The 17,312-nt window shown below is 36.0% G+C and overlaps 2 protein-coding genes across 3 annotated transcripts in view; both read right to left on the bottom strand.

The window, feature by feature from the left end:
* Nucleotides 1-17,312, bottom strand: part of LOC138319308 (uncharacterized) — a 59,737-nt gene continuing 42,425 nt past the window's right edge. The window contains exons 4-15 of one of the 2 annotated variants that reach the window (XM_069262376.1): nt 13,838-13,905; nt 12,256-12,608; nt 10,710-10,803; nt 9,409-9,766; nt 8,933-9,040; nt 8,435-8,525; nt 7,383-7,421; nt 6,356-6,664; nt 5,750-5,970; nt 4,132-4,296; nt 2,784-3,847; nt 1-2,361 (exon numbers count right to left, since the gene is read on the bottom strand). In XM_069262376.1, coding sequence (XP_069118477.1) covers nt 2,223-2,361; nt 2,784-3,847; nt 4,132-4,296; nt 5,750-5,970; nt 6,356-6,664; nt 7,383-7,421; nt 8,435-8,525; nt 8,933-9,040; nt 9,409-9,766; nt 10,710-10,803; nt 12,256-12,608; nt 13,838-13,905 — 3,009 coding nt within the window. In that variant the 3' untranslated portion in view covers nt 1-2,222. The remainder of the gene's footprint in view (nt 2,362-2,783; nt 3,848-4,131; nt 4,297-5,749; nt 5,971-6,355; nt 6,665-7,382; nt 7,422-8,434; nt 8,526-8,932; nt 9,041-9,408; nt 9,767-10,709; nt 10,804-12,255; nt 12,609-13,837; nt 13,906-17,312) is intronic. The other variant, XM_069262384.1, reaches the window with a different exon arrangement.
* On the bottom strand, nt 815-1,858 carry LOC138315701 (fap1 adhesin-like). Its single transcript, XM_069256964.1, has one exon. The coding sequence runs from the start codon at nt 1,856-1,858 to the stop codon at nt 815-817; it is 1,044 nt and encodes a 347-aa protein (XP_069113065.1).

Below are 17,312 nucleotides of genomic sequence, written 5' to 3' on the forward strand. Positions count from 1 at the left end.
ATCATTTCAGACATTTAATATTGAATCATCAAAATTTGTTGCCACACAAATATTTCAAATATATACGTGTTTCTTCCATACACACTGTTTGTAAAAGAAGTATTTGCTAGTGCAAATTCCAAATATCAATGTTTCTTCTCTTTTTTATTCAGATGATATTAAAGAAGTTGTAGACCCTGATTTACCATTGAAATTAATTCTTTTTAATGGTTTAAGTTCAAAGTAGTAAATTTCTATTTAAAAAAAAATAAACCTGATACATCAACTTAGTTAATCCAAACTAGAAAAAGGAATTAGATTATGAAGCAGAGAATGGTTCTAAACATGAAAATAAAGTATTTGTAATTCAGTAAAGATACCCAAATCGCAAGAACTTGTGTGAAATGTTTCTTTAAATCATTAGTTTAAGACCATATGATTTGCTTTTGATGTCGACAAATGCTCTACTAATGAACCTAAACAAAAATTCTTTGATTATCTTGTTTTGATTTGTTATGTAACAGTAACAACACATAAAAAATTTAATATCAAACATACGTTAAATTTATAAAAAAAATCTATTTGCCAGAGAAAGTTTTCTCATGTTTTGTTACAAATGTAGCAATCTCAGGGGGAAAAAACCCTTGGAACTGAATTATACTGATAAAGCGAGAGATTTAATTTTGATTTGAATTTCAAAAACACATAACAGACTGTATATAACATTAGAAAGGAAAAACAACCTTTGTTTAAAACAAGAGAAGATCTAAAAATAGATTATTATAGCATTTATAGTACAATAGCACTTGATGTATATTGGTGTAGCTCTCGATCTTCACTGATTTAATGTAAAACGTAGCACTAACTCATCTACAATGTGCAGAAATCCCGAATATTTATCACACAGAATTCTGGGATACTTATTCACATAGGATTCTAGGATACTTATCACATAGATTTCTGGGATACTTATCACACAGAATTCTGGGATACTTATCACACAGAATTCTGGGATACTTATCACATAGAATTCGGGGATACTTATCACACAGAATTCTGGGATACTTATCACATAGAATTCTTGGATACTTATCACACAGAATTCTGGGATACTTATCACATAGAATTCTTGGAAACTTATCACACAGAATTCGGGGATACTTATCACACAGAATTCTGGGATATTGATCACACATAATTCTGAGATACTTATCACACAGAATTCAGGGATACTTATCACACAGAATTCTGAGATACTTATCACACAGAATTCGGGGATACTTATCACACAGAATTCTGGGATACTTATCACACAGAATTCCCGGATACTTATCACACAGAATTCGGGGATACTTATCACACAGAATTCTGAGATACTTATCACACAGAATTCGGGGATACTTATCCCACAGAATTCTGGGATACTTATCACACAAAATTCTGGGATATTTATCACACAGAATTCGGGGATACTTATCACACAGAATTCTGGGAAACTTATCACAAAGAATTCGGGGATACTTATCACACAGCATTTTGAGATATTGATCACACAGAATTCGGGGATACTTATCACACAGAATTCGGGGATACTTATCACACAGAATTCTGAGATACTTATCACACAGAATTCGGGGATACTTATCCCACAGAATTCTGGGATACTTATCACACAAAATTCTGGGATATTTATCACACAGAATTCGGGGATACTTAAAACACAGAATTCTGGGAAACTTATCACAAAGAATTCGGGGATACTTATCACACAGCATTTTGAAATATTGATCACACAGAATTCTGGGATACCTGGAGTAATACAGAATTCCGGAATACATAGTGCACTTAATTCTCCTATAATATATAAATGGACATACATGTTTTGCATTTTGCTTGCATCACATTAAATCTCAACTCCAAGCATTATAAATATAAATGTGACTGTGATAGATATAACTGTATCACATGGAAATATCATTAACTGAGATTAAGCACTTTATCTCTGTGCATGTCTAAATGTCTGATATAAAATGTTTTGGTAGACATCCTACTCCATATTTACTGCCTTCAGACAATGTGAAGTCACACCAGTGAATCAAAGTCTCGGTATTCCTGGTAGATTCATTCAATAAGTTCAGGGTTTGGATATTTTCCCCCAAGACAAACAAAATGGACCGTGGAACATTAGGCCAACTGACTACAGCAGTTCTGGTCAAGGAGAGAGACTGACAATAACGTCGCGACTATTGAACTTGTTGTTCTAGGACTGCGATCTGTGTGGTGACATGTTTACATTCGTGGTCGAGCTGTAGATATTCCTGCTCCAGAGATTCCCGTTCATGGCCTGTCTCCATCTGGTTTTTCTGGTCACGAACTGAAATTCTGAAACAAAATAACAAATTTTAATTCAACAGATTCTATCAAAATAGAATAAATTTATTACATATGCTTAAAACATTATCATGCACTTTGTTTTCAAACTGATCTAACAAAAGTGATGATTTCAAAGCCTCTTGAATATCAGTAAAGAAATTAGGAGCTACCATTCAGACCAAGAATATCAAGGTTAGAGTGAATTATGTTGGCACCTCCATTTGCCTGTGACAATGTGACTTTTTTCAGACAGGTTAGATTAACAATCAAACAATTCCCCCCCCTCCTCATCCCCAAGTGTAAGCATCCCAAGAATTGGTCCTAAAACAGGTCAAACATTAAACCCTTCCCCCCTTCTCCTCACCCTAACCCATCACCAGAATAAGTCCTGAAATTCTGAAATTGTCTATAATGCTATGAAAGTTTTGTACCTTTTTTCCTTGAGTTCAACTAGATGTGTACGGAGCTGTTCCACCTTCTGTAGAGTGACCTGGGCCGGTTCCTCACAGTCAATCTCCGCCTCGTAGATCGCCGAGTCACACTGGTCCCGAGAAGTCTTGCTATCTATAAAATCCTTACCCTCCGACCAATCTGTCTGATCTTCCTCCATGGGTTGGGTCATAGGAACACCTCCAGAATCAGAATGTTCCATTAAGGCAATTCCGTTATCAGACTGGTCCATGTTTTGTGAGTCCTCAGAGGGACTCGTGACTTCTATATGTACGAGGTTGTCTGGAAATGTAACCGAGTCCTCAAGGGGACTAACTAGGATATCTGTCGCCTGACTTATCGTGTCAAGGTCGTTCTGAGAATGTGTGAGAGATCCCTGTTCGCTGCCTCGGTTTTTCCGCTCCAGGGAACTGTTTTCTGAATTCACACCACTGTTGTAGGCTGTGTCTGTGTTTTTATCAGAATCACTATCTTCTACGATTTCATTAAGTCCGTTCTCACAGAGTAAGTGTTCTATATCATCTTGCATATTTTCTGAACTTGCCGTATATTGCTCATTTTCTGAACTTAAATGGTCACTTTCTATTCGGAAACTATCCTGGTTTATATTACCAAGGTCATTCTCTCCATTTTCCCGGCTAAAATGTCGATTAATTTTGGTTAGGATATCGGCAAACATACTGCTCTCCCCACTCTCATCGTCACCTTGGTAAGAACTACCAAACACAGATCTATCACCCAGTGGCGAGTGAGCTCCCCTTGGTGAAGAGAACGGAGAATGAACTTCGCCGTTCTTTGTAAGTGAATCGTTCTTTATCACAGATGTAACATCACCAACTTCATCTTCTAATGTGCCAGTCGAACTCTTCCGTACTTGTGTGTATAAATCCCCGGTCACATCGCCACGCACGTGAGGACTTTCTTGGTCCCTTGTGTCACATGGAGAGTTCAGACTTAGCGAGTTGTTAAAATCAATGGAGGTCAAGGTGTCGTTGTCCTCAAGGTCATAGTGATGGACAGGTCGAGCTGGCGGTTCAGGGGGTTCCTGAAACATCAGACATTACAAGTACAGGTTAATAAAGATTCTAATTAACCTCAACAATGTCGGTAAGATAGTTGTGAATTTTCAGCAGTTTGAGTTAAAACTATTTGAAATCATCAAGTGAACAATTTGAAGCAGTGAAAAGCAACTTTAAAACAAACTGTATTGTGAGGTTTTGTTTTAACTCTATTAATCAACACAAAAATCATCTGAAAAAATAAAATTTTGTCTTTGTAGATGTTATTGTAGCTCTGAATCTGAAGCCATCAATGTGGAAAAACTCTCACCAGAGAAGTGAATCCTGCAGATGAGTTAAGGTCGTCGGATTTGATGTCGTGGTACGGTGATTCCTCCTCCTCATACATTTCCTCTAGCCCCTCGGGGACCTGCTGGGTCATACTCTCATTCATCAGGATGCGGAGCCAGCTCCCCATCTCTGACCGGTTCAGGGGCTGAAAGGGAAGAGAGGAATTAGAACAAACACATTAACTACAGGGGCTAAAAGGGGGCAGAGAAATTAGAAATAACACAGAAACTACAGGGGCTGAAAGGGGGCAGAGGAATTAGAAATAACACGGAAACTACAGGGGATGAAAGGGGAGAGAGGAATGGGAACAAACACATAAACTACAGGGGATGAAAGGTGGCAGAGAAATTAGAAATAACACAGAAACTACAGGGCCTGAAAGGGGGCAGAGGAATTAGAAATAACACAGAAACTACAGGGGCTGAAAGGGAACAGAGAAATTAGAACTAACACAGAAACTACAGGGGCTTATAGGGGACAGAGGAATTAGGACAAGCACAGAAACTGCAGGGGCTGAAAGGGGGCAGAGGAATTAGAACTAACACAGAAACTACAGGGGCTTATAGGGGACAGAGGAATTAGGACAAGCACAGAAACTGCAGGGACTGAAAGGGGGGAGAGGAATTAGAAATAACACAGAAACTACAGGGGCTGAAAGGGGAGAGAGGAATGGGAACAAACACATAAACTACAGGGGCTGAAAGGGGGCAGAGGAATTAGAAATAACACAGAAACTACAGGGGCTGAAAGGGGACAGAGGTATTAGAAATAACACAGAAACTACAGGGGCTGAAAGGGGGCAGAGGAAATTGAAAGAACACAGAAACTACAGGGGCTGAAAGGGGAGAGAGGAATGGGAACAAACACATAAACTACAGGGACTAGAAAGGGGATAGAGGAATTAGAAATAATACAGAAACTACAGGGGCTGAAAGGGGACAGAGGTATTAGAAATAACACAGAAACTACAGGGGCTGAAAGGGGGCAGAAGAATTAGAAATAACACAGAAACTACAGGGGCTGAAAGGGGAGAGAGGAATGGGAACAAACACATAAACTACAGGGGCTAAAAGGGGGCAGAGAAATTAGAAATAACACAGAAACTACAGGGGCTGAAAGGGGGCAGAGGAATTAGAACTAACACGGAAACTACAGGGGATGAAAGGGGAGAGAGGAATGGGAACAAACACATTAACTACAGAGGCTGAAAGGGGGTAGAGGAATTAGAAATAACACAGAAAATACAGGATCAACCTAGATGTGTTGTCTACTTGATCTTTGATCTTTGACCTTCTACTCTCAAAATGAATCCAAAATAGACACTTTTGTTAGAAATTGTACAAATTTTTATCAGAATCAGTTCGAAAGAACATAAATTATCTAAATGATCATCAGAGACCATATAGGATTTCTCAAAAATGAATTCAAAATCCTATTTGTACAGTCATTACTATTTCAAAGCAAAAAGCGTAATGGTATTGAGATAAACTCTGTTAAAAACATTTGTGGGTGGACTGACAGCCAGGATTATTTCTACAGGGCTTATTACAAACGACTTGTTACGCGGGTACACTTGTTAGTTCCTTGTGATCACCAACCTCTATTGTGATTTTTTCCACTTCCTTCTCCACTAGCATCAGACCTAGTTCACTCTTCGTCTCCTCCGTGGCCCGTCGTAGGAAACAGTTACGCAGCCAGACTTCAAGTTCACAAACTGTACTTGTGTTGTTACGGTAACACTCGAGCATGCTTCCTCGAACTACACACCAGCGGCGACCCCAGCGACGTCGGTTAAAACTGCTGTATATGTGTAGGTAACCTGTTCAAAAACTCAAATTAGTCTCTTCTGCAAAAATTATCTATTAGAAAAATATCTAGTACAAACACTGACAGTTGTGTTGGTAACATTTTCACTGATTTCATTGATAATCACTTGAACTGAATCAGGAAAATGGCAGAATTGTGAGAACATTCACTAGCTTAGTCAAGTGAGTACGAAGTATTTTTTGAAATTTACTTCATAAATCTTGATTTTACAAAGACAAATCTAATGATGCTATCCAACATATATTTACTAAATATCAAATTCTCAACATCTATAATGACCATGGTATTCAGTATGTTCTTGAGGTGTAACTACCAAAGTAAAAACAATCTTATTTGTATTATCTTCCATTTGTATTAGTGATAAAATGACAAACTACCTTGATGTTTGATTCGAGGGTCGGTATGGCACATTTTCTTCTCCACCGGAGACCGCATAAGACTGGTGTCGTTCGGAGCCTCGAGAAAGACAGGGGTATCTGGAATGGATGTCGGGGTGGGGAGAGGAGAGAACCCTAGGGAGTCACTACAGGTACTCATTCTAGTCTCCTTCAGATCCCCAAGGCTCTGTGCAGACGGGCTGTGGAAGGATGCAGACTTCTTGGCAACCGGCTTCTTACCAATGTTTTCAAAAAACTGAGTTGCACGGAACGCTATAGAGCCCATTCTACTGACTTTTCTGGAATGTTCTGGAAAGAAATGGAAAAAAGGTTAAGGTTTAAAATCTTGAGTATTCTCTAATCCAAAATAGGGTTTGCCATTTAGAAACCTTAGTTAGTCTTAAGAAAAAAGTGTTGTTAGTTCATTAAATGTTTCTGATATATTCAACTTAAAAATATCAATGAAATCCCTAAAAATCAATACTTTGTGATTACCTTATGAGGCCTATCCCATATAAGCACACTCTCTTGATACAATGAAGATGCTCATCTTTGTTCAACAATTAGATGTAATCTTTTAAAACTTAGGGAATTAGCTTCTAAAGCTAAGTTTAGGAAAGCAATGCTCAATTTCAGCTGAAGGTTCAAGAAAACATGAAATTAAGATATGATGTGAGCAAACGGGTCAATAACATGAATATATGAGGTCTGATATTTTACATTTCATTTGAAGAAAAATGATTAAATGAATTTTGGTTCTCTTCAAGCAAATGATGAAATAAGCTGCATGGACTGATGACTCGACCAACTGGCATTTTCTTTTTTCTTTAGAAAGTATGGACACAGAAGATTCTGATTGAAAGGTTGAAAGGTCGAAGGGCATGAACCCTGTCAAAGCAGAATCAGGATGATCAAGGCAAGCAAGGAGAGGCCAAGGAATACAGGATCAAAGGTCAAGCGCTGCGGTAAGGTTAAAGGTCAAGCATTATTGGGCAGGGTCAAAGTTGAAACTCTAGCTGTAGTATACCTCTCAGTATCAGATGGAGTTGTGTATCAGATGCTTCCACTGTAATCAGAGGTCAGTAAGAGGTCAAAACAATCATTAGTATACCTGACAATGCTCAGGTGAGACTCCTGGATTCTAAACACACTAATATTCAATTAATCTAATAGAAACAGTAGCTTCAATACATTGTGTACGGTCTCCTCTACAGACAGTTGTCATTGTGAAATAGTTGGAATGCTTTTCCCAACATTTTTCTACTGAAATGGACCAAATCTAGATTTAGTCTATGGTTTTAATCAATATTGTTTATCAGAATGTATCTTAATATGTTGATTTGAGATATCAAAATGACATTGTTTAAAGCATGATTTATCATCGATTAGTTTTACCTTCCGGTAATTGGTATCATATTTTGACGTGATTTTTGTAAGGTCAGAATCACCATCAGGTGGGACTAAATTACTAATCAGTAAATTGTACTTTACCCATGTCATTTTAGTACGTATTTCGAAACCCTCCTATTCAATCCTGTATCCAGGTTAAGAGGTTGTATCTGGTTCAGTAAGCTATAAATTCTGTACTGGACTGGGTTGTCACCAGCATGGTTAATTAGTGACTAATTAGTAGCTGACAAATCAATTTCCCATCATAGTAAAACAGTCCTTATATAAAGTATGCTAGTATTTGCTGAGTAACACTAGTTAGTAAGATGTACAAACTGTATTAGTATGGTTAGTAATGAAGAGTTCTCTCACTTTGGTCATGTTTTATCAGTATGGTTAGTAATGAAGAGTTCTCTCCCTTTGGTCATGTTTTATTAGTATGGTTAGTAATGAAGAGTTCTCTCCATTTGGTCATGTATTATTGGTGACTGGTTAGTGAAGAAAATGTGTTTTTCTCTCTTGGTAGTGTTAGCTGTTAAAGATGAAAAACTTTATTTCTGTTACTGTGTTAAACCTTTTAGTAACGAAATTTGGGGTTCTAACTGACTTTGAAGATTTTAAGACATGCAAATCAAATTAATTCATTTTGAACACTAGGACAGAACAGATAACGGGATATGTTTAACTTACTTCGTTTTCGACGTTTGAGAGACGAGGGGTCAAACTCCTGGTTATCACTACTACAGGTTGATAAGTTGGAGGCTGAATGGCCGATGTCAGTCTGTAACATAAAAAACTTGAGGTTATTATATATGTCTGTCACTCCATCAACATTTTCTAGTGTAGGCCTAACATTCAGTTTGTTTTTGGTGGGGCTGCAATATTCCAGTATTTGTTAACTTTAAAGTACTGTCTTACTGAAGCATACTGCCACAAACAACTAGGACACTACCATAAATCATACACATTTTATATTGATAACAATCTGTTGACAAAATCCAAGTCGACAGAATCCAAATTAATTTTTTTGATAGATTCCATAGTAATTTAATTTTCTATGCATGACTTTTTTCTTTTGTGTAGCCTTGAAATAGTTATATTACCTTACTGTAAATTTCCTCCAAATGTGACTGTAATATAGTGTAAATGTACTGTAGTGACCTTTGTATGACCTTGACATGACCTTACCTTACTGCCGTACACATGGCTCGCGGCCAGACCAGTAAAAGTAGAGCCCCTAGCTAGGTGGTGGTACTGCCCCGGTGGGGGTTTACCCTGGGACATCTGGTTTATATACTGAAACAATACGTTTATATACTGAAACAATACAGATTAGTAAAGTTCATCTTCTTTGTCTCCTGAATTTATAATGAACAATATATCATTTGCTAGGATGAGTACTTTCAATACTGTTCAGAATAATCAATCAATCTGTTCAAGATAAAAGTATATGCTAAGATTTGATTGCTCAAAATTAACCTTATTCATAATATCTCAATCTTTTTAAACTTTAACAATGAAAGATACAAATGGTAAGCAATTGCCAAAATTCATGGATCGACAATCAGCCTGAGAAACCTTGAATTTGTTGGTACTGTTGAAACTTCAAAACTAAGGTTGCTTCAATAGAATACATATTAGGCTATAGCCTCAAGATTTCTCACCTCACACCACATATTGGCCCAATCCTTAAAATCTGTGAGGAAGTGGTGAATTTCCATGGCTGGATGCATCAGACGAATATCAAATCCTCGGTGATTGTCACGCTCTACAAAGTTAGCATCGTAGCCGGTGAGGTTGATCACCAGCGCCGGTTTACTGTCTGCTTTGTCTGGTTTGTAGCACACCATACGACCATCTGTCAGAGCCACAAGCTTCTTCGTCCAGGATAGCTTCCCTTTGTACTGGAGCTCTCCCGACAAAGTGACCTCCTCCAAACAGCTAAACGGCAGAGCGATATCCCACTCCTTGGATGAACGAGACTTGGACATCTTCTGATTCTTTTTAGATTTCTTTAAAGGTCTGAAAGCAAACATGTAAAGTCTAAATATCTCTTTGAACTTTTATCGTGACCCCCTCCTCTCTAACCTTTTATCATGACCCCTCCTATATAACCCTTTATCATGGCCTCTCCTCTTTAACCCTTTATCAAGACCCTTCCTCTTTAACCTTTTATCATGGCCCCTCCTCTTTAACCCTTTATCTTGACCCCTCCTCTTTAACCCTTTATAATGACCCTTCCTCTTTAACCTTTTATCATGACCCCCTCCTCTTTAACCTTTTATCATGACCCCTCCTCTTTAACCCTTTATCTTGACCCCTCCTCTTTAACCTTTTATCAAGACCCCTCCTCTTTAACCCTTTCCTCTTTAACCCTTTATCTTGACCCCTCCTCTTTAACCTTTTATCAAGACCCCTCCTCTTTAACCCTTTATCATGACCCCCTCCTCTTTGACTCTGTGTTATGACCACCTTCTCTTTAACCCTTTATCATGACCTTTTCTCTTTGAACCTTTATTATGACCCCTTCTCTTTGACTCTGTGTTATGATCCCTTCCCACTGACCCAAAGTCATGACCCTGTATTATGACCACTCTCCATTGACCCTATGTCATGACCCTTCTCTTTGACCCTGTATTATGACCCCTCTCCAGTGACCATATGTCATAACCTTCTCTTTGTCATGATTGACCCCTTTTCTTTGACCCCTAGGCATGACACCTTTCCCCTAAAAGTCATGACTGACCTCACCCTCTATGACCTTGACCTTGTATCATTACCCCTTTTCATTGACCTTTTGTAATAGCCTATTTCTTCTATTTGACCAGGAGTCACTATCCATTTTCATGGACCTATAAGCCTTCTTTGACCCATTTATTCCCTTTGTTTTACCATGCTTTAAAAATATACCCTTTTTTACCCTTTTTATTTTTTTTCAATACGTTTGTTAACTCAAGTAACCTACTTTGGCAACTTGATGTTGAACTTGTTCATGGCGTCCACATCCTGCTGTTGATATTCCTCCTCGTACGATTCATACGACGTCCCATCACAATTATCTGTAATTAGATACATGAATAATATATGACATGTTATGACAATGGTCTGTAAAAACCATCGATGTCTAATACGATTTCCAATTACAATTATCTATACATGCATACAACATTTATTCATGATATGATGCCCACTGTCAATTACCTTTAAATACATTCATGTAAAGTTGTATTGTCTTTATATCTCATTATGGTATTTGGAAAAGATAAATTTGAAAATTTCTGTAATTTCCTTCAGTTCCATCAATATATCGCATCATCACAGGCTGTAAAGTGTCAACACTGGGTTCAGTTTCACGAAGATTCCTTAAATTCAAGGAATTCCTTAACTTTAAATTCTCATTATAGATTTTAAGGAAGACTCCTTCATTTAAGATTTTTTCCTTAACTTTAGTAATGCTTTTCTAAGGGGAAATTTAAGTTCAGGAATTCCTTAAAATTAAGGGAAAGTTCGTGAAACTGTCCTGCTATTTTTTTTTTTTTAAATCTAAAAACCATAAGGAATCGATTCAGCCTGTATAACTGATATTTTTGGTATTAGAACAAAAACTGATCAAACTAAACTCCCTAGATTACTGTACAATGTGTGTTATATGTCTAATTAATTATATCTGTATTTCACTTCTCTTTATAGATCAGATCAAAAACATCTTTACATACTCTGATACAACCCACGCAAAATGTTTACATCATATTTACTGTACAGAATTAAAAAAACATGTGTTTGTTATTTAACATCCGACTAAATGTTTGTTGTAACCGTGGCGATAAAGAATTGGCTGGTTTACATGCCAACACCACTGAGATGTTCTGTAATACTGACAAATCGGCCGAGATCCCTGATAGATACATCACACAGAAGATTGAGGCTGATCCTTTGGTTGAGCCAAGCATATGTTTCTGATGGAAACATCATCGGCAGTATGGTAGAGTCTATAGCAATCTGTAGTCTCTGAAGTTACACTTTCAAATTATTTTTTAGACCTGGTTTTATTATTCAGTCACAGGCCATACAAGTTAACTGAAGTGTAGGAAAACCAGAGTACTTGGAGGAAAACCAGTCAGTTTTTGACAACTTCTACACGTGATTTCAAGCTCAAGACCAAGAGGTGTAGGGCTAATAATAAAATGTTGAGAAACCTTCACTACTTGTCAACCTTGGCCAAAAAATTAGTGAAGGATATTTTTGAAAAGTAAATTAAAGAAAATATATCAGAGTTTCCATGAGTGATTTGAGTGAAATAGCTGTGGTCAATTTAGGATGACCAGGTTTTGGTATGATGGGGAAGCCAGAGATCTCAGAGAGAAATCACAGACCCATAACCAGTTCTATTTTCCCAAACAGACTGAGAAGTCAAGATCCAGAAGTTCTAAAAAGCTTAACCAGTACACTGTTGGTCCTGAACCTAATCAGGGAAAAGAGTGGAAAGAAAAACAAAACATTAGGACCCTTACCAAGTTCGTCCATGGTATCAAGTGATTTCTCCGACTTGGAATCATGTTTATAAATCTCTGATTTTGAAGGTAGATTTGGTCTCTCTGGTAAACTTGGAGGTTTGTCATCGAGAACGCTTCCGACGGAACTCCGACTTTGAGCATCGGAAAGGGCTCGTTCTCTCCGAGGCGGGAGTGGAGGCGGTAATGGTGGAGGCATCGACTCAACTTTCTCCGTTTGGTTTGGCTCTGTTGATACTTCGATGGAGACATCTTTGACATCTGACGTCCCTTCAGTTTTTTCTTCTTGGAATGGCAATCGTTTTAACACAGGAATTTCATAAAGGTTGGTTTCATCTGTCGCTTCAGCATTTCTAATGAAACAAGGAAAGGAACCAAATCTTAGTATATCATCATAAAAAATTCTCTATCATACAAAAAAAAATGTACATACATTGAAATAGTTTATAAAGTAAAACTTTTTAAGATGAACCTGCTAATACATATTTCTGCTTATTATGAAGTAAATTCATATCCCCAGTTTAGGCTTCTCTTTATTTAGACTTCTTTCAGAAATGCATAACAAATTTATCTTTTCATATGAAGTGATTTTGTGGTCCTGTCAAGTCATTATTTACACTTTAACAAATTTTCAGGAATTTTTTTCCTGAAAGTGCTGAATGTAGTCTTGTTTTACAGTGAAATATGGGGCCAAAAAGGGGAACTATTGAAAGAAAACCAAATAGGATTAAACATGTATACAATTGATTGTCGATAATGGAAAATCTGCCAAATGAGACATTGTTGCCGACTTTGAAAATTGTGAGGAAACTTAACACTAATTTAAAAGTTGATTCCGAGTGCAATCAGCTAATGACTTTAACTTATATTTTCAGAAACTCTTTAGCGAATTCCTGTTTAAACAAATTATGTCTCCTCTTCGGAAGGGATTCGTTACAGAAAAGTTTTACTGTAATGAGAAAAGAAACTAACAGGTAGTGAACTGTCATGCATATTAGTGGATTTGGGGAATATTTTTAGTTCTTTATTCTGTATTTAAACAAAACAAAATCTATTCTTTTGTAAGACTTTACCAGTTATAAGCATTCAAGTTGTGAAATAACATAACAGGAAAACTTGTATCTATAATTATGCAGAATAAGATTTAAGCACCAAAATGATGAATTTAGAAAAACAAACATCTTTTTAATCATGATCAGGCTGCATATCATTACCGTTTCGTATTCTCAGGTGTTTCTGCTAAAATCTGGTCGATGTCAATATCATAACAAATTATGTCTCCTCTTCGGAAGGGATTCGTTACAGAAAAGTTTTACTGTAATGAGAAAAGAAACTAACAGGTAGTGAACTGTCATGCATATGAGTGGATTTGGGGAATATTTTTAGTTCTTTATTCTGTATTTAAACAAAACAAAATCTATTCTTGTACTAGACTTTACCAGTTATAATCATTCAAGTTGTAAAATAACACAACAGGAAAACTTGTATCTATAATTATGCAGAGTAAGATTTAAGCACCAAAATGATGAATTTAGAAAAACAAACATCTTTTTAATCATGATCAGGATGCATATATCATTACCGTTTCGTATTCTCAGGTGTTTCTGCTAAAATCTGGTCGATGTCAATATCATCGTAAACCTTTACACCCTGTAAATAAACAAAATAATAAACAACATTTAATAAACTGATCTTAAGATATCATGATGTCTTAGATATTTTGACCATCAAAATTTCTGTGTATTTACAGTAGATGTGTACATAAATGTGCATCCTTAGGGCGTTTTAGTCAAGGTCTGTTGGAGGCTTGACATTCTACCCAGACAGGTCTGATGTAACCTGCTCATAAATATTCATAAAGCGCACAACTGGCATGCAGGGTAAAGCACTGACACGTAACTTTATGTGGAAATCACTACTAACAAACAGAATATTAAAACACATATCTCTCATCTATACCATATATACCACAAAAATACCCCTCAACATACAGAATATAAAAACATCTCTCATTTAAACCATATATACCATAAAAATATCTCTCAACATATACAGAATATTGAAACATCTCTCATCTACACTGTATATACAACAAAGGTTATGCATGTTTTAACTTATTTTTGTTTAAATTTTAATGCAAATGTGTAATTTTGATGGTTGTAAAGCCAAATAAATAGAAAACTGGTAGATTATTTAGGTATTATCACCATTATGACAGATGGAAGATTCTGATATGTCTTCCAGCATGACAGTGATAGTACGGAGCTCAAGGATTTCTTTTAAAATCTTATATAACCGACATTTTTGCTATCTTTTTGCATTTTTTTAACCAAGATAATTAAATTGAAATAAACACTAAAATATCAGGGATATTTAACCCCCTGCTCACTGTTAACCTAAGTTACGTCCCTTCCACAGAAGTCTTCACCCACATTATCTAAGTTCAGAGTAAATGTATCTTTAATTGGCATGGATTCAAACTATACAACCACATCAATGTAAAATTATCAATCTTATCCCAACAAGGTTTAAAGTGTTTGTCAGCATCATGTAGATTAACAGTAATATACTAAAATAATTTAGTCCATCTGGAGATAAAGATGTACTTAAGTATATTAGAAATATCGGCTAATAAAACTCTCCTATATTTTTTATGCTCGAAACATGGAATGGAATTGAAAGAATGACAAAAAGGCATAGTGAAGCCAGCATTACATTGCAGCTGTTGTGTCAATTGAAGGATTTTAACGATCCTGTATGAGCATTAGGTAAATTCAACAAAAAATGTCTTCTTTAAAACTATTTAAATTGCACTGTATCGATATTTTTTTTACTTGTAAAATAACATTTGATACATAAATGATGATTCAGTGACCTTCGTGGGTTTGACCTTTGTGGGTTCACTGTCAGTACCTGTCAACTCAAACAATAGAAACTACTTTTTTCTATCTTTCCTGTAGTTTTTTTTGTTTTTTTTTTTTAATAGAATTAGTCATAAATTGTATAATTGGCCCTGGAACTTGATCAACAACAGTACACATATCCATCACTCTGACTACTCCATCACATTACTCAGCAATCGATATCCTGTCCCCTGATCCTGCCAACAGCTTTTTTACCCTACAGGTAAGCCTAGAAATAATCAATGATTACACCCTGCTATTGCAGGTGCAAATCGTGAAAGCATCTTGGAGTTATTTATAGATAAAAAATAAAGTAGCTCTCTCCAGTCTTACATCATAGTCCATCAAACCTACACAACTACCTGGTCTACCTCATTTCTGACCGTGGCACAACCCTGTCTTTGATATCGAACAGTCCATTTAGTTCACAAGGGGCATAAACTACAATCTTAATTTATAATAACACTATCTATCTGATCCCAGTCATACCATCTTTAGTTTATATAAAAGGCTTAGATAAAATGTAGTCATTTTGATGATAATTATTTACTTACTTGTGGTGCTATCTCTATACAATTTAAATTCCTATGACTATAAGAGATTAGCATTAAACCATAGCTGACATTGGGAGAGATATCTCTATGTGATTAATTCTTATCATTTCCCATAACAAAAGCATTACTAGTAACTTATGCTATGGAAATTGCAATTTAGACAAAACTAAGTTAAAAAAAATTGATTTTCTTTATCAAATAATTGACCAGGTAGCTTTTTCAATATTGGATAAGAATTTGTTGTGTATTTTATAAGCAAAGAATTTGACATACCAGGAGAAATTTTGAAATTCTTTATCTATAGTTAGTGGCTAATGAGGATTTATCTGAGGTGTGGAATATTTTCACCAATCATAAACAAATGTCTATTATATATTCCCGTTTCAAGTACTGATTCTAACTTGATTTGCCCTCTTGTGCCTATAACCTGATTTGTAACTCTTCTGCTCGAGCTGGGTCTCTTCCATCTACGAGCTGGGCGGCCTTTTGAGAAGATTTTTGTAGAAGAGCGCAAATGAAGTTGACCTCTGAACAATACACATTATCATGCAACACTCTATAATTCTATAGATCCAAGATTCATCTGTACTTTTAATTCTTCTAAACCTAGATTGTTTCAAGATCAAATGAAAGAAAAGTTATGATGTTTGTATGGTGTACACTATACAAACATATTACACAGATTTAGGGATTGTCTATAGCTTGCCTTATATAGTCATACAAAAGTTCAGACAAAAAACATGATGCAAATCATGAATGATATCATCTCACTCTATAGCATTAGTTGTAGGTCACTCGTCTCATCACACAAATCCTAAATCTGTGCTCCCATTCACAAAAACGCTGTACTTATATAAAATGACACTGCAGTGGATCACAATCCATGACTCAAAACAATTTTGAGCTGTTATTCAAAAATTCTAATTGTGCTGTTAAGTTTAAATAAGTTCCTAAATAACCTTTGTCAGATTTTTCTTTTCAAGTCAGTGAGTTAATTGAAATTGTTTAAAAATGAAGAATTTAGAAATATTTTTATCTAAATTTTATTGCACAAGCTCAGTTTTCTGGAAGTTATTTTTTGGTACACATAAAATTATCTTTATTCCTCCTGGATAGTATCCAGTGATACTGTCACATCCCACTCACTGATAGATGATTTCATCATTACTCTATTCTATTGTATAAAATTTGTACAATAGTATTTACTTACAAATGTAGGCTCGAATGTAAATTATGCACCTGCTAGTTTGTCTCCCTTTCAAGCATTCTCCAGTTGAATAAGTACATTTTCAATAATTCTTGTCCAAGTGATTGACTTAAACCATTTAGATTAGAGTGAAAATTTTTTTCCTGTGGATAAACCATTTATGATATGAAGTCTAATGTTGTTTCAGCCATTTTTTTTTACCAATAGATCAGAGGTAAAACGTCTTTTTAAATTGTCAAAGGTATTCACTAAGGTGATGTCTTTGTTCCTTTATTTTCAATACTTAGGTGATGTCATTCTTCCTTTACTTTTAGGAGTTTTCCACTGACATTATTTCTTGTCCATTTTGCAATAAAAGGTCCCTACAAGGTTATCCCTTAAATTATCTCAGTA

This window comes from Argopecten irradians, chromosome 1 (assembly GCF_041381155.1).
Source record: "Argopecten irradians isolate NY chromosome 1, Ai_NY, whole genome shotgun sequence".
Taxonomy (NCBI): domain Eukaryota; kingdom Metazoa; phylum Mollusca; class Bivalvia; order Pectinida; family Pectinidae; genus Argopecten; species Argopecten irradians.